This window comes from Sinocyclocheilus rhinocerous, unplaced genomic scaffold (assembly GCF_001515625.1).
Source record: "Sinocyclocheilus rhinocerous isolate Xijiao unplaced genomic scaffold, SAMN03320098_v1.1 scaffold1176, whole genome shotgun sequence".
NCBI lineage: Eukaryota > Metazoa > Chordata > Actinopteri > Cypriniformes > Cyprinidae > Sinocyclocheilus > Sinocyclocheilus rhinocerous.
This window is the reverse complement of record NW_015659925.1, coordinates 107,159-125,792: the sequence shown is the minus strand read 5'-3', so window position 1 is coordinate 125,792 and position 18,634 is coordinate 107,159. Positions and strand designations below refer to the sequence as shown.

The following is an 18,634-nucleotide window of genomic DNA, read 5'->3' as shown; positions in this document are numbered from 1 at the left end:
TTAAGCATACAAATTTAGGTAGGTCCATTCCATGTTATAGACTCCTCACTTTACTTACTAAGCAAATGCGAGAACTCTTCATGGAGTATTACATTCCTGCTAATTTGTCTTATTTCCCTACCTATTTGACTAAGTACTTGATACCTTTATGTTAGACTCATATAAATCATGGCTCGGACTTTTGTCTCTCACAATATGAATGAACTGAAGTCATTTGAGACTGTTTTATACTCAGGGGATGCAGTAGTGCAGAGGTTCAGTGTTTGTCCAGACCAGGTGCTGAAGTGTGGGGAAAAGGCCCCGGTTTCAGGACGCAAAGAATACAGTTACATAGAGCAAGAGCTCCTTAACTAACCCTTACTTTAGATGTCACAGCCAATTATACACACAAGGCAAGAGAATCGCAATATTTGTAATACCTCCACCCTAAAGAAAAGACAGCCAAACCCTACAAATGGTAATTCACAAAGGATGAGGCTTATATTTAGCAGTCTATAAACAGCAATAGTAAGTTAGTAAGCCTAGTAATATTATTAGTAATAGTTATTATTTTTAAAAACTATTATTTAATACATAGGTATCATATTATATTATATCATATCATATCATATCATATCATATTATATTGTATTGAACAATATTATTCATTTTAGTATAGTATTAAATATAAATACAAATAATAATATAAATAAAAATTCCAACTAATAATATTACATTGTATTATATTAATAGTAATAATAATAATAAACCGTTTTAATAATAGTAATAATAATAAGTATAATAAGTATATTATTTTATTATTATATAAAATATATAAAATAATTTTATAGTAATTTTTATTGCAAAGTACGGAGACGTACTTGAGAGGCGAGGATCTCCGGTTCGAATCCCGTGGAACCACGGTTCGACAAAGCAGTTCAAGTCTGCATTTAAGGAAGTTCAAATGGTACGGTTGCATCAACAAATGTGTTTTTATATCAGTTTTGCATTTGTTAACACTATCGGGTAGGTTTAGGGTTGGGTTTGGTGTAGGGCATATTTCCAACACAATAGAGCATTAACTTTTAGCGACAGTCCCCGGATATTTGAATTCTGAACCGCCGCAATACGTACCAGAAGCAACATAATAAAAACACAGCAATACGTACCTATTTTAACGTGATAAAAATGTGCCAGGGTTTACGAATTGAACCAGTGTTTTAACGCCACTCAGTGGACATTTCTCTTTGAAACTGCGGGCGAAACGTGCAGTAAGGTACGTAAAAACGGTGTTGCAGGAAAAAGTGCACAGAGGTACATATTTTTATGAGATCAGGTTGTAAAAACATTTCTGGCAAATAATAATTTTATAAGATTCATTTTGCTTAACTACATTTCATAAATAAATTATGTCTACTGGACAAACGTTACCTAATTAATATTCATGAGTGGGTTTTGTAATATGTCTCTTACTTTTCAGATATTTCCTTATTTTTGGAGATTATGGCCAATATGTTTTTATATGCATTTAATTGAATTGAAAGTCATCAAATGAGATGCAGATTAACTTTAGCATTTAGCATTTGTAGCGTTTTGTCTCATACTTAGCATGTAGCTTTAAGATTAATTCCGAAACGTAGCTAACAATGTGCTGATCACTAAGATTAGGCTAACGCTTACCTCAGCCCTTAGTAGCTCCTTTCCCACCTTCAATCGAAACTTGGGACTCTGCTGACCTTTTGTTTTGCATTTGCAGACTCAGTGTCTCCCTCAGACAGTTACTAATTTTTTGCTAGTTCGACAGAGTAGGGAGACATAAAGATTTCAGTTCCTCGTCTACACACTGTGAGAGCCCAACTCAAGCTAGAAATGTTTTTCCAAGCACAGGGCCGGTATGTGTCTAATGAAGGCTCCTTATGTGTACTACTTACCTGTAATCAGGCCCGCTGATTTCTCATTGTACCGTCCACTTTAAACCCTCCAGTGTGCGCGACCATACATCATTCCCAGCTCCGTGTGTGTGTGTGTGTGTGTGTTTGTGGACACTAGGCCTTTCCATCCTGTGTAGGTTTTTATGTATAGTCAGCAGAAAACGCTCCCATATTACCTGATTATTTTCCTTCGTTATTGCTCTTAATTTTTCAACCTAAAATAAGGTTAGTGAAATAAATAGTGTAATGCAATGTAATTACTGTTTCGTGAGAGCCCAACTCAAGCTAGAAATGTTTTTCCAAGGGTTTGAACGTTATGAAACCTTTGCGAAAATATGCACACAGATAATGTTGTTTAGGTAGAACAATCTTGAATAAGCTCCCGAGAGTTCACATGTTTGTTTGAGTGGAAGCAAATCGCAAACCTGCATTGGGCCTGATTCAATCTAATCAAAACCTTGGATTCCAGAAGTTCTGTTGGCAAAGAATAATATTTACCTTATTTTTTAATGTTTGAATATGTGCTTGCCTCTTTTCTTTTTAACTCTCCACAGCCATTGGAACCAGTGGCTTCAGCCCAAGACAAACTCACCAGTTCTCTCCCCAGATTTACCCTTCCAAGTAAGGCTTCTTTTATTTTTCTTTAAAAAATAAGCAGCATCCAACTTCATTTGGGCCTTTAATTCGATCCTTCTGCCAGATTCTGGACTCTCCGGCTGTATTGTTTTCATTGATGTCTGCAGCTTGCGCACTCCAAAATCTGTTGTAATTATTATCTTGCAAAAATTACCCTCGTGATTTATTTTTCTTTCGCAATGTATATCAGCTGCTTAATGGCTAGATTTTTCTCCGTTTCACAGCTTGGCCAAATATTTATGATTAAGTAGCAGAATCACAGAGAATTTGTCTTTGAGCAAATTTTACGATATGGGCTTTTGGATAAAAATACATGTCTCCCTTTCTCTTACAAAGGATCACCCTCTACTCTTTTCCTCTTCTGCTCTTCCCGGTGGGGTGACAAAATAGAGCCGTGATTCCTCTCAGGCCCCCTTCAAAAGAGGACACAATTAATGGCAGACACGGACCAATTCATAACATCCCCGAGCTGATGGTTGTATTGGGTTGTAGTCAGACACAGTCTTTTTTGAATTAGGCCTGAAGAGAACCAACACAGATGGAAAAAATCCCCTTTTCCTCTTTAAGACCAGCCTTTTTCTCCTTTGAGCTCGACCATGTACGTTCTTAAGTATGTTTGCTTTAGAAGGAACACCCGTGACTCTCGTCTTTGAGGTCAGTTCATGGAAGTCACACTTGCGTACTGGGAATTAAACGTGCATCAGGCAAACTCTCTGCCACCCAGTGTTTTTTTATCCCTTTTCAGAGACATTGCCCCAACTCCAAAACCAACAGTTTTTTTCTGCCGTCCTTTTTCTCCCATCTTTCTTCCTCTAGTGTTTTCCTTCGAGCCTCCAACAGTTAGCACTGGTTTGAGCTCTCTAATCTCCAAATAATGTGTGACAGTAGAAACATCTCCACATTTTTGAACGCTGATAATATGACACATGTGGTCTGTTGAAGCTTCTTTTCCATGCCTCATAAGTAGAAACTTTCTGCTTCTGCAGAAGTTTAAAGGCCTGTTCACGCCGTTCAAGTCCAATGAAACTAAATGTCATGAAAGTATAGAACACAAAGTATGCATCCAGTCTGTTCAATGGTGTCTGATGCCAAATTTTAGTAATTTTAGTCCATTTTTACACCTAAAGGACCTAGTTTAGCCTCCAGATGATACAGTACAAACTCATATGCTAATCACAGTAGGATATTTTGTTTCATTTTAAGATTTTGCTATGAATTTTGTCCTTTTAGTGAATTATCTCTTTTGCTGTCATCTCACAATGACACTGCATTGAGTTTGTTGTAAGCCAGAAACTGAGGTGCCTTCAGACTTCTTTTCAAGGCCAACGCAGCAATAAACACATTAGCCACTAACTGCAAGAGCAGATGACAGATGACCATTAACCAGGCCAGTCTGTCTCTATTGGCTTCCTCACGGTGCCTCATCGATTAGGCAGGTCTGGACTCAACATGGTAGCCAAATGTAGACCCCCCCCATCTATATGATACCAACTGCTGTCCCATAACCCTAGTAGAACGAGCCTGCACCCAGCTGTCAGAGGGAATACAATTAAATTAAAATTTTTACCCTGCTTTTTCATGTCTAATGGAACAGCACTTGCTTTCTCTGATCATGATCCAGAAATGTAACGCAGAAGGACTTTCCTGGCTTAAAATGTCATCACAGATTGTCAGGTTATAAATTTAACAAAATAGTGAGAGAATATGAGAATGTTAACTGATGTTATTTCATATCAAAATTCGGAGTAGTGATCAGGCTTTGTTCAATTATATAGAAATTGTAAAAAAAATACTAATATGTTGATCTATCTATCTATCTATCTATCTATCTATCTATCTATCATGAGCTCAAATTAATCAAGAGATCATTTTCTTTCATTTAGCAGAGATTTGAATCGCTCTATTCCAACGAATTATAAGACTTCTTGATGGCGTCTTGATTTTACTCAGTACATCCAAATATAAATTAGGAATTAATTTTCCAGTTTCACACCTGTTTGAGCTTTCCTTCCTTTTCCATAACCATAATGGCTCTAAAGCACGAGAAGAGCAAGAGAGCGGCTTTTCTCACTGATTTTCTCTCAAAGTAGATGATAATTACAGCAACAATTGGTCCTCCCTCCATTCTGCACACCGTGTGAGAGGAGCAGCAGACTGCTTTTTAAAGAAGCCCATCTGGACTTGATCACTTGCTCCCTAGAGAGGCCTACAAAACTTCTGTTACAAATATTGTGCACTGATGATAGACATAGCCCATGGCAAGAGGACTGATCAAGCACAGCAAATGGACTCCCAATTGGAGAGGCCATAAGGAGAGCCAGTGTCGCGTCTTGAGTGAACTAACTGGAGCAAGACAGAGTGGAGAGGGGGAGGAATGGGGGAGTTTTTGCCCCTGGGAAAAAAACAGGCCTCTCCCCAGCATGGAGTCATTCTTTTGGGACCGGAGGGGGTCTTGCTTGGCTTTTATGTGGCTCCGGACTCTCTCTGGAGTCAACTGCTTTCCTACGAGTCCTGGCTTTTATGACTTTTTGAACTGTGGATTTAGCTAATTTGTTGTGCATTGGGAGATTCTTGTGTCTCACTTTATGTGACGGCCCAAGTCTGGGGAGGAAGTCAACAGCTTTTAGAGCACCTCTTGCTGTTCTTTAAAAACAAGAAAAAGAAGCAACCTTGCTTGTTGAGCCAGATAGTAGTCCACAAGTAAAGCTGTTGTGTGTTTGTTACAGTCTGAGGGGCCTCATTTTCTTGAACACCAGATGATGACACCAGCTTCTGTTTTTTGCTGAACAAATGTCCAGATACCCTTTTATTTAAACACGTTGAGTTCATTTTGTGCCCATTTCATGTTGAGAGTGCTGTATAGAGATTGATGATTCCAAGGTTACCCAGAACTTTTAGCAGCTAGTATTACAGCTGTTTATTAGTTTATTGCCTGGTTGTGTTAGTGTAAGAAAACTTCTGGGAAAATGTGAATATTCTGTATTCAGTACGTTAATATCAATCTACAGCATTTGTGGCATAATGTCGATTACCACTAAAAGTAGTTTTGACTCATCCCTCATTTTGATTAAAAAAGCAAAAATCGAGGTTACGTTGAGACACTTACAACGGAAATGAATGGGGTAAATTTTTTGAGGATTTAAATGATGAAGCTTTAAAGTTTATAAAAGTACTTGTATTAATTTTTCTATTGAAATGTATTTATTATTTCAGCTGTTCAGTCATTTCTACGGCTGTGTTGTTATAGTTAACTAAAACTGAAACTAACACAATTAAAAAAACACAATTAAAAATTAATAGTTAAAAAAGACACTATTAAATGTTTTCTTAATTGAAATAATCATGAAATACATATATATATATATATATATATATTAGATATTAGATATTAGATGAAAAACTAAAGTTTAAAAATATTTTAAAATTAGAATTTTTGCTTTGGCAACTAGCTGATATAAATATAGTTTAATTTGAAATACTAAAATTACTAAAAGGTAAATATAAATAATACATTAATAAATATAAATTAATAATACATGTAAATTAAAGCTAAATAAAATATTACAAATATTATATAATAAATACAAATAAACATATAATAAATGACAAAAGCACATCACAAAAAAATACTAGAACTTCAACTAAAATGAAAACTGATAATATACAATTTTATCATATTGTTTATGTCTTTTGGCTGTGCTACTGGGAAAGTGAGTATTTTAATCTATACAGATTGACCCCATTTACTTCCATTGTATGCGCCTCACTGTAACCAGACTTTTGCTCTTTTTTTAAGAAAAGGAAGGGCAAGTCGAAGTAAATTTCTGTCGATTGACCTCAACTTGTACTGCACCCAGAATATTCTTCTACACCAGTTTTTCAGTCCGCTCGAGAATTCCAATGTGATTTGAGCACTGTGACTCCAAGAAGCACCTCGAAACGCAGCGTACCTCCAGGCTGTCTCGCCCCTATAACTCATGTCATGTATGTTATTAAGTCATTAGATGCTATCTCTCCATAGAGAGATTTAATTACCCAGAAGGTGCTTCTTTAAGCAGCTTGAAAAGAAGACAGATATGCATATTCATCGAGGCATGATGTCAGGTAAAACTCCCGCCCTCTCCCTCCCCCTCATTCACAACAGTGGCACTGTGTCTGTCATTGTAAAGGTAGCGATGGATGAAATAATAGACCCAACCCCCTTTCCTCTTTCTTTCCGACCATCGTCCAAGATCCAATCACTGATATGGAGAAAGAAAAGATAAAGCCACGGTTATTTCCCACCCACCCACCAACGCACACACACACACACACACACACACACACACACACACTCAATCCCTCATGCCCCTATAGTACCTGCAAGGCTTTGTCGTAAATGCCTTTGAGATGGTTTAGGTCTTGCTTGACTCGACCCCCATCTACAATTTAAAAATGTCATTTATTTTGAAGGTTATATTACGCTTATCATCCTCAGAATTACATCAGTTGCAAACAAAGCCTCATTTGATTTGATCTTTCTGTTTTGCATTGCGATAACTCACCATTATGTCTCTTTCTCTCATAGGAGGCAGTTTTACAACAACTTCAGGGCTGTACGCTGGAAGCAATTCCCTCACAAACTCAACTGGATTCAATAGCACACAACAGGTAGCTGTAATTGAATTTCTGTCCTTCACTATCTAGTCTGTTGAAATCACATTTCCTCTATCTGGCACATGCGCCCAGTATTTTTTTTTCCTTCCTCCTGTAAGCCTTTATAGAACATGTGTACGCTCGCATATTACTCACATGATATGAATCACTCTAAATGTCTCGACCACTGTACGCAAGGATTACCTTCTTGCTCTTTGCGCGCATGAATTATGCCACGAGTGGAGGAAAAAAGAGTGAAGACAGATCGCTGTCCAGATGTAGCACTCAGGAGACATATGTTCACATTTACGTTTTTTGGAATCTGCGCTGTAAAGTAGCAGCGTGCGGCTATCTCACATTACCGCCTTGATGTCTTTCTGCAGGACTACCCCTCCTACCCAGCTTTTGGACAGAGTCAGTATGCGCAGTATTACAACAGTAGCCCTTACACTTCTCCATACATGACCAGTAACAACACCAGCCCCACCACACCCTCCACCACTGCCACCTACACTTTACAGGACCCTCCATCAGGGATCACCAGCCAGCCCCTCTCAGAGCAACCGGCAGGTAAGAAAGCTCGGTTTGGGGGGCGGGGAATACTAATACTACAAGCTGCTGCAAAGATGAGACGTGATTGGCTAATTTTGCAATACTAAACCCTGCTGGTGCACTCGAAAAAGTCCCAATGTGCAATTTTCTGTAATGATTCTTTTTTCTTTTTTTTTTTTTTGCCAGTATTTTGAATTACTCATTGCAGTGTGTTATGTTTTAGGATTAAAGGGAATGTCCATAAACAGTATTGAAAATAAAATTTCCAGTACATTTTTTGGGGATTCAATACAATATATTGGTAACATATTGGTTATCGGACTGATTAGAGAATTATTTTTAGAAATATCAGTTGATTGTGCATAATTTCCAGTATTCTTTAAATTTCGATTATTTTGCTGTCATCTAACACTCGCTCAAAGTTCATCTTTAAATATTATAAGAAAAAACTCGTAAATTATATAAATAGATTTAAATATTTATATTTTATAAAAGTATTTTATAGTATTTTTAAATTTTAAAGTATTTTTTTAATTATTAATTTATTAAAAATGAACTGAAAAAGCAATTTTCAAAATAATTATATATTTATATAATGTATATTTATTATTTATATTATAATAATTTGTTTAAAAAAAATAAAAATGTATAAAATTATCTATATAATTTCTAAGATTTTTATTAGCATTTTCAAAGACCAACTTCAGTGCATAATGTTGTATATGCATTATAGTGATGCTTAAATTCACTTTGAGCATGTAAAGTATTTTTTTTTCAAACTTCAAAAAAAAGTTTAGAATATTAATATCGTATCTGCATCAGCCAAAATTGATATTGCTTAGTTCTATAAACAAGAAGTTGACATCATCATATTTGATAGAATATTGCCAGTTATTTAGTCTATTTTTGCTCCCCCAATGACTCAAACTTTTCTTACATTTGCCTTGTTGTGTAATTAGGGAAGGATGGTATAGTGCATAACACCCTCATTGCCATTACTAAAACTTAAATGGTATCTAGGGTATAAGGAGATCAGATAAACAGCATGATATTAGAGCTTGTGGGCAGCAGCTACAGCACTGAACACTAGATGAGGTAAACGGATCCAGCCACAATGTGAAGGTGAAAGCCTTTTTTATTTTCCTCTTTTGATATACTTTTTTGCCTTACTTTTTTCCTGCAGGAGAGTACAGTACAATCCACAGTCCATCAACCCCCATTAAAGATTCAGATTCAGATCGATTGCGTCGGGCTTCAGATGGAAAGTCACGTGGCCGGGGAAGGAGGAACAATAACCCATCCCCACCTCCCGACTCTGACCTTGAGGTATTGGACCGCTGCCGCTCTGTCAATGTATCTGGCTGGAACGGCAGCAATAGATTAATTACTATTAAGATACTTTTGATTATCTAGAAGTGTTCGTTCTGCTCACTGCTTTACCTTCAAAACAATGCATTGACATGTTTAAAGAGTGACACTGAGTACGTTTCCATGCTCAGTTTTACATGTTACAACATGTAAATGCTTTTTTTGGTGAAAGCTTTGTTTTGCATGTTTTGCACGCTTAGCATGCAAAAGCCTAAATCGGCATTCTGTCTGTTTATTTTGTGTGCATGTCACATGTTTTGACAGGAAGACTGAAAAAAAAAAAAGAAAACAGATCATTTCAAATCTCTTGTAAATTGTTTTCTTGCATTGTTACGTTTTGTGAAAAGCAGATTTCCAAAAAAAAAAAATATATATATATATATATATATATATAAAAATTCAGTTTGGTGAAGAATTGTTTGAAAATTGTTTCTACACCAAATTTTCAATGTAGAATTATATTTATATCTCGGTCATATTTGAGATGTACAGTTCATGGTCTTTTCATTAACATGACCTGAATCTCTGGAAGGTTTTGGCCCCATTAGCATGCTGTCATCATAGCATGTTAACAAATCTAGTTAATTAGTTTGTTGGTATCGATTGTGTTAATGCATTGGGGGCAGGAGATGGATTGTCCAGTGGTGGTTCTTCCCGCAGTTGCAGGGTGCTATGGTGACCATCAGTGCCAGATGGAAAGTCACGTGGCCGGGGAAGGAGGAACAATAACCCATCCCCACCTCCCGACTCTGACCTTGAGGTATTGGACCGCTGCCGCTCTGTCAATGTATCTGGCTGGAACGGCAGCAATAGATTAATTACTATTAAGATACTTTTGATTATCTAGAAGTGTTCGTTCTGCTCACTGCTTTACCTTCAAAACAATGCATTGACATGTTTAAAGAGTGACACTGAGTACGTTTCCATGCTCAGTTTTACATGTTACAACATGTAAATGCTTTTTTTGGTGAAAGCTTTGTTTTGCATGTTTTGCACGCTTAGCATGCAAAAGCCTAAATCGGCATTCTGTCTGTTTATTTTGTGTGCATGTCACATGTTTTGACAGGAAGACTGAAAAAAAAAAAAGAAAACAGATCATTTCAAATCTCTTGTAAATTGTTTTCTTGCATTGTTACGTTTTGTGAAAAGCAGATTTCCAAAAATTGTATGCATACTGTTGTGCATGTAAGCATGCTGTCATCATAGCATGTTAACAAATCTAGTTAATTAGTTTGTTGGTATCGATTGTGTTAATGCATTGGGGGCAGGAGATGGATTGTCCAGTGGTGGTTCTTCCCGCAGTTGCAGGGTGCTATGGTGACCATCAGTGCTGTATATCTACTGATCCCAGGGCGCATGAATCTATGCACCCTTCTTATTGACAATCAGATCATCTTGCATGCTGAGTGAGCCATTGATTTTGCTCTTTCTTTTCTCAGCGCGTGTTCATTTGGGACTTGGATGAAACAATCATCGTTTTCCATTCCTTGCTCACGGGATCTTACGCCAACAGATTCGGAAGGGTAAGTGATGCATTTTAAATGCAAACACAGGCAAATATGGCGGCAAAGTTTAGGAAAATACACAGAAAGAGGGTCTGTTTGGGTACACCGTCCCGCTTCGAGGAACTCAGAGTTCAGTGTAATTGTTTCTTATTTTAATAAGATCGTCGAGGCCTTGCAGGCATTGAGCTCGGCCTGCAGCTGTCTGAGTTATGTGGCTGGAACAGGCATGGATTACAAACCAGTTGCACCGAGAATGTCCATTGACACTTCTTAAGGGTTTTTTTGTCCTTCAGAAATGGTTCATTGTTAAGTTTAATTAAGTGTTTGCCTTAACTGCCCTTTCAGTGAGGTTAATGTATTATTGCATTGCAGTTGATGAAACTTGAGAAACATTTTCTTTAGTTTTAGAGTATATATTTATGGCTGCAATATAACAAAGAGTGAAAAATTTAAGGGGGTCTGAATACTTTCCGTACCCACTGTATATACACTACCTTATAAATAAAGGCAAAGAGTCCCTATATATATTTTTTGAAAGACATCTGCATTTATTTGATCAAAAATACAGTAAAACATAATATTGTGAAATATTACTACAATTTAAAATAATATTAAATATTATTAATAATAATTAATAATATTTTAAAATGTAATTTATTCCTGTGACGGCAAAGCTGCATTTTCAGCATCATTACTCCAGTCTTCAGTGTCACGTGATCCTTCAGAAATCATTTTAATAGGCTCATTTGCTGGAAAACAAAACAAAACAAAAAATTATTATCATCAATGATGAAAACAGTTGTGCTGCTTAATATTTTGTGGCAACCATGATACATGTTTTTTAGAGTTCTTAGATTCATAGAAACTTTAAAAGAACAGCATTTATTTGAAATAAAATCTTTTGTAACATACTTACTTTCACTTTTCATACATTTAATGCATGCTCGCTGAATAAAAAAAAAAGTACTTCTTGCTGTCCCCAAATGTTTGAGTATTGCATATAATATGTCTAGATTATATTTTTGTGTGAGGGTGAATATATTTTACCTTTATTTATATGATAATTTTATTAAAGCATAATGCCAAATTTAACGGGTTCAAAGGGTTTATGAACATGCAATAAGAACCAATTTACTTCTGCGGTTGTTGTATTTGTTATTTTATATAAACCATCATAAGCTATATTTGAACTCTCAAAACAAACAATTTGGGAAATACGGTGATCTACAATTCTCAGGCTGCGTCAGTGATCTCATGGCTTTATTTAACTTCCATGACTGTTCGTTCAATTCACCAAATTATAATTTCACAAAACAGCCCTAAATCTGAGTTCAACATGCATGTGTTTTTGAACCCTCTTTGTGTCTGAAGAATGTAGAAAGCTGCTTCCTTGTTTGAGGGAATAAATCACAGACTTGCCATTTTTTGGCAGAGCTTCTTGAAGGTTTTTTCCCTTTGTGGTGAGTGTAGATGACAGCAGCGCTCGGATGTCAGTGGAACGGGGCCCGGCAGCTGGTTTGTTCTCTTTGTTCCTCAGGCAGGGTGTTTGATGGGGGTGGTGTTTTGTTTTAAGGGTGAGGGAGCCCTGGCCCTCGACCCTGCGCTGTTTATTTACTTTATCTCGGCTGAGCATGCTGGGTAAAGAAGCAAAACTCTGAGAGCACCTCAACTGTGTCCACTCTCTCTCTCTCACACACACACACACTGAGCCGTCTGATTTTAAGGTCCTTTTTTCCTAACAATCTTCATTTATAAGTGTGTGTGTGTCTTTCCTTTTAGGGTCAAACAGAAGCCAATCTGAAGTTTCAGTTGTTACTATAATATAGAAAAGTCATGTTTCACACTTAATAATTTCTGTCTACTGGGTTTTAATTGGTCAGAGGAACATACTTCAAGAATTTAATGGGAGAATTAGAGGGATTAGAAATGAATTAGATAGATTAATTTCAAATGTCTGTTATTATACATGGTTTTTGGAAAGAAATTAATACTTTTATTCAGCGAGGAGACATTAAACTGATCAGAAGTGACAGTAAAGATATTTATAATGTTACAAAAGATTTACAGTTTAAATAAATGCTGTTCTTTTGAACTTTCTATTCACCAAAGAATCCTGAAAAAAGAAAGTTTCCCCAAAAAAATATTAAGCAGCACAACGGTTTTCAACATTGAAAATAATAAGAAATGTTTCTTGAGCACCAGATCAGCATATTAGAATGAAATAATTCTGAAAAAAAAGTATCACGCTTTCCACAAAATATTAAGCTGCACAAGTGTTTTCAACACTTAAAATAATAAGCAATGTTTCTTAAGTGCCAAATCGTTCTTTGTTCTCCTCTCTGCTGTTGAAATCTGATTACACGTTGCCCTTCCACCAGAAATGTGCTTATCCCATCTACTCTGCAACATCGCAAACCGCATAATGCTCTCTTAAATCATATCAGCACACTCATCTCAAACCCTTACATTAAAAACCAAGGTGCTTCACGTTTCTCCGATATGAGGCGTAGATGACATAAACAATAAGAAAACCAAGCAAAATGCATTTCTACTAGCGAAACCGTTGAGGAAGAGCTCTATAAATAGAGCCGTTTGGAGAGCTCACTGCTGTGGTTATCAGTTATCCTAATTGGCATAAGGGCAGTTCGCTCCCATAAAGCTGATGGTTCGGGCCAGCTGTGTGGCCGTCAGCCCTGGAGGGAAAGCTTGCGGGGTGAGGGGGTTTCGGAGGGGAGGACTTGGCGCCCTTCGGGTGGCGCTGATGTTTGGGGACAGGTGGCAGCGAGAGCAGAAGACCCTCTGGCACTCCGGCCTGCTTGTATTCTTAACTCTCCCGCTGAATGATTGTTTAGATTTAATTGGAGAGGATTCGTCGAGTCAGAGAAGTGCACTTTGCATACCTCTCACCACCAAACCTGCTTTTATTAACTGTCAGATACATACGCAGGTGTTTATATTAAGTCCACTGACTGGCAGGCTCAAAATAGATGGGAGGGGAGGACTATTCAGACGTGTTGGAGAAGTGATTCACAAAAAAATAACCTATTTTTGATTAGGCTATATATTTAAAAGCTTCTTATATAACTTTTATAATTAAAAGGAACATGAGAACAACTCAGTAGTGTATATAAACGGTGAAATTATTGATCACTTTTTTCATTAACCCTCATGTTCTTATTCTCAGTCTGAGAGACTCCTTGACTCTTTTAATAGCTCAGAAAACATACTTAACATTGAGGTATCAGGTTGATGACTTCCTGCACTCATGAGAACTGATTCTAAACATAATTTTAACTTGCTAGCATGCATCCAACGACCGCCGTGAAATATATTATTTTAGTTTGGGGTCTCAGAGACCTCAGATATAAACAAAGAATAATTGCAATGGATTTTCACATGCAAAAAAAATATGTAGAAGTGTGTGCCTGCCAATTTCTTTTGTTTTAATTACTTTTGTGTGTGTGTGTGTGTGTGTGTGAGGTCAACAAACCCAAATCTGGAGTTCCAGCTGTTATTATAATATAAAAAAATTGACATTTCACACTTAAAAATTTTGATTGGTCAGAGGACCATTCAGTATTACAAGAATTTGATGGCAGAATTAGAGGTTTAATTTTACATTTGCGCTTATTACTTTTACACATACATAATTAGAGTCTCTGAATGTCAATCTCAATAGAACATGTGGGTTAAATGCTTTAATTTCATGTACACAAACGTTCAAAAGTTTGGGATCAGTAAGATTTTTTTGAAAGGTGACATATCATGAAAATCTGACTTTTCCAGGTTTTAAGTGCTATAATCAGGTCCCTGGTGCATCTACCAACCAAGGAAACGTGAAAAAGATTAACCCAATCACTTTGTTTAGGTAAGCCTTTTTCTGCAAGCGTCTGAGAAAACGAGCGCGTTTGATTTTGCTCACTTGGTGACGTGGCAAAGGGATCTCATTATAATATTACCACCCCTTAATCTGTCATTTGCATTTAAAGACACAGGCCCGAAAAACAGCTTGTTTCTGCTTCCACTCAAAATAGGTAATTTCAAAATGATATAATAAATGATCTGTGGAGTATTTTGAGTGGAAACTTCACAGACACATTCTGGGGACACCAGAGACTTATATTACATATTGTGAAATGGGGCATAATATGTCACCTTTAAAGAAACTAATACATTCATTCAGCAAGGGTGTATTAAATTTAGTAAAAGTGACAGTAAATACATATATAATGTCATATATAATGTTAAAAAGTTTCATGGTTTCTGCAAATATATTAAGCAGCAAAACTATTTTCAACATTGATGATAAGAAATGTTTCTTGGCACCAAATCAGCACATTAGAATGATTTCTGGAGGATCATGTGACTTTAAGACTGGAGTAATGATGCTGAAAAATCAGCTTTGCCACTACAAGAATAAATTACATTTTAAAATATATTTAAATAGAAAACAGATAAATTGTTATAATATTTCACAGTATTACAGTACTTTTACTGTATTTTCAGCTTTGCTGAGCAAAAGAGACTGTACTGTCTATGAATGGAAAAAAATATCTGTGTACCATCATCAGTATACTAATTTGTAGATTATACGCAGTGTGTGAACATCAAGCTAAAAACCTCATCAGTGTCTTTGCTGGTGTTCTGTCCTTCTTGTGTGGTTTCCCCTCCCGCTGTCCACAGTTAAAACATTTTCATTGTTGAGTGTGACATGTAATCAGTAGAAAGCTCAGGCGTTTCTTCAGGTGGCTTTAAGCTCTAATCCCTGCAGCAGAGCTCTCTGACTCAGCACGGCTGTACAGACACTGGAATAAATCCCCTCCTTTGCTTTCCTCTCTCATTTGCACACTTGCTTTATCCTCTTAATGAACAACGAGAGAGCAGCCACTGATTCAAAAAATAAGCCTGTGGGGAATGAAGATTACAAAAATGATTTTAAATTGAATACTGGTCTAAATATCCATTTAATAAACCCCGTGGCCTTGTTTTAAGCTCGTACTACAGTGTTTCTTTGTTTCAACGCTGTGAACTGTCACTTTAAATACACTGACTCCTAAATAGTCGTGGTTCAATTGAGATGAGAAAATCGACAATATATATGTGCAAAGACAAGTTTGTAATCATGAAAGGTGTAATTTTGTAATGAGCTTTCTTAATGAGGTATTAAAGAGAAAAACACACTGCAAATTATTCATTAACAATTTAGAGAGCAGTCGCTCCCATCTTTGTGTCTGCTCAAACACAACACGAGATCGCCATTACTGCCAGTATTGCATTACCGTGGAAACTGAATACTTTGAATACATTTTAAAAAAAAGAGTCCATTATATTTTAAGTGAGTAATATATTTTGATTACTGCCAGTGCACAGGTTTAAACATCACTTGCTAAAGCTGTTTTGTGTTGGAAAATGTGCATCTTCCTGTTTCTAGAAGTTTCTATTAAATTCCCAACTTCAGCCTTTCACAAATAGTTGGAAAACGCTTTATCTGATGTGAGAAGATTGTTTGCGGGAAATGAGGGTGAAATGCATCAGTAGTAATGTGTAGAAAGATGATCTAGGCTCTGAGGTATGTGGACAGTGATATATTTATGATGACACTTTGACCTCAAGCTCATTTCAACTCATAACGCATCTAAGATTGGGTTTTACTGCCTACAGAGTGTAAAATTAAGCCCTGATTCTTTTTTTAGACAAAAATGAAACTCTTAATTCTTAAACCTTGTAGAATTGGCTTAGGTAGAGGTCTGTTTTATAATATATTTTATTCTAAAAGATGTGTTATGTTCTGTCTGTCTGTATAGTTGGAAAACGCTTTATCTGATGTGAGAAGATTGTTTGCGGGAAATGAGGGTGAAATGCATCAGTAGTAATGTGTAGAAAGATGATCTAGGCTCTGAGGTATGTGGACAGTGATATATTTATGATGACACTTTGACCTCAAGCTCATTTCAACTCATAACGCATCTAAGATTGGGCTTTACTGCCTACAGAGTGTAAAATTAAGCCCTGATTTTTTTAGACAAAAATGAAACTCTTAATTCTTAAACCTTGTAGAATTGGCTTAGGTAGAGGTCTGTTTTATAATATATTTTATTCTAAAAGATGTGTTATGTTCTGTCTGTCTGTCTATATCTATTTATCTATCTATCTATCTATCTATCTATCCATTAAAGCCATATGAATATCTATGTATATATTACCCAAAGTAATTATGGAAAAAATATCATATATATTTCTATATATATGCTATATATATATATATATAGAATACTTTGAATACATTTTTAAAAAAGAGTCCATTATTTTTTAAGTGAGTAATCCATTTTCATTACTGCCAGTGCACAGGTTTAAACATCACTTGCTAAAGCTGTTTTGTGTTGGAGAATGTGCATATATATATGTGCACGTATATATAATGTGCATTGTATATATATATATATATATAATGTGTAATGTGCACATATATATAATATTTAACATTTTATTATAACATATTTAACAATATACAACATTTTATTACTTTTTTTAATTAAATATAAATTGTCTAAAGTAAACATGGAAAAATGAATGATTTATTTTGATTACTGCCAGTGCACAGGTTGAAACATCACTTGCTAAAGTCGTTTTGTGTTGGAGAATGTGCATATATATATGTGCATGTATATATAATGTGCATTGTATATATATATATATATATATAATGTGTAATGTGCATATATATATATAATATTTAACATTTTATTATAACATATTTAACAATATACAGCATTTTATTAAATGTGTTTTAATTAAATATAAATTGTCTAAAGTAAACATGGAAAAATTTACGATTTTAGATCTGTTTTGTGTGTGTGTGTGTGTGTGTGTGTGTGTGTGTGTGTGTGTTTATCAGGATCCACCAACGTCAGTGTCATTGGGACTAAGAATGGAAGAGATGATCTTCAACTTGGCTGACACACATTTCTTCTTCAATGACTTGGAAGTAAGTCCAACACTTTTTTTTTTTACTTTGGGGATTCACTTTTTTTTGTGTGTGCTCACCATAGCTGTCTTCACCCCCTGTGGAGCTTATTGCAAGCCCTCTAATATGGTGATTACTTCTACAGCTTGCTTTCTTAGCAGCCATATTTAAAACCCAGCCCCAAGATGTGGATAAGTCACAACAGAGTGTATACATTACATGACGAGCACAAGAGCAGTCCATTAAAGTTTAAGCCATAGCATCAACAACCATTTAATAGCAGGGTGCCTATTTCTCGCTAACGTCCCTCAGTGGTGAAGTATTACCTCGGAGCCCAAGGGACACTATGAATTTTACATGCGCTGTCAGTCTCCCCGGCCTGCGCCCACCACCGGCCCCCTCCCTTCCCTGCCGCCCAGGCCAATTTGTTAACTTCTAATATTTCTGTACGTGCTCTGACTGTCTGCATGTCATGCTGTGTGCTCGGTGTCTCTGTCCACTCCGGCCGCAGACTCTCTGTCACGGTCTGAAAACGGCTGCTCTGCCCGCTTTGCCTGATTCATGTTGGATCAGTGTAAAATCTGCCCCCGGGGGCAGTTACTGAGAGCGTATCTAGGTGTCTGTCTGCCCCGCCTGGTGAAGGGTGAAAATGAGACCGGTAGGGACACTTCTGCTCGTGATTGGCAGCGCTCCACGAGTTCATAGCAGTGAAGTTACGTTTCTGGTACCAGATCTGGTATTCCTTGAGCTAGCACTTCATTTAGTGATTTGAACAGATCAGTGATATGGCTTGTTAAAATAGCTTCAGGTCTGAAAATATGGACTGTGAAATAATTCAACAAATCCACAAACCCTTAAAAGCTGGTTAACCCAAAAATAAAAAAATTTGTCATCATTTATTCACCTGACTTTCTTTCTTATTTCAAGTCTTTTGAAGTTATCCCATAGCTTTGTGTTAGAAAAAGACTAAAATTGAAGTTGTTATTCACTGGAAATCTATTAAATTAATCAGTTGATTCGTTTCAGAAACTGTTCTGAATGATTCGTTCACAAAAAGAATAGAT

General features: G+C 36.4%; 1 protein-coding gene across 1 annotated transcript in view; it reads left to right on the top strand.

Annotated features, from left to right (window-relative positions):
- LOC107724417 (eyes absent homolog 1-like) overlaps window positions 1-18,634 on the top strand; it is a 43,843-nt gene that overhangs the window by 8,502 nt on the left and 16,707 nt on the right. The window contains exons 5-11 of the mRNA XM_016533343.1: window positions 2,465-2,531; window positions 3,292-3,395; window positions 7,114-7,196; window positions 7,565-7,751; window positions 8,917-9,059; window positions 10,541-10,624; window positions 17,502-17,591. Of these exons, the coding sequence (XP_016388829.1) occupies window positions 2,465-2,531; window positions 3,292-3,395; window positions 7,114-7,196; window positions 7,565-7,751; window positions 8,917-9,059; window positions 10,541-10,624; window positions 17,502-17,591 (758 nt within the window). The remainder of the gene's footprint in view (window positions 1-2,464; window positions 2,532-3,291; window positions 3,396-7,113; window positions 7,197-7,564; window positions 7,752-8,916; window positions 9,060-10,540; window positions 10,625-17,501; window positions 17,592-18,634) is intronic.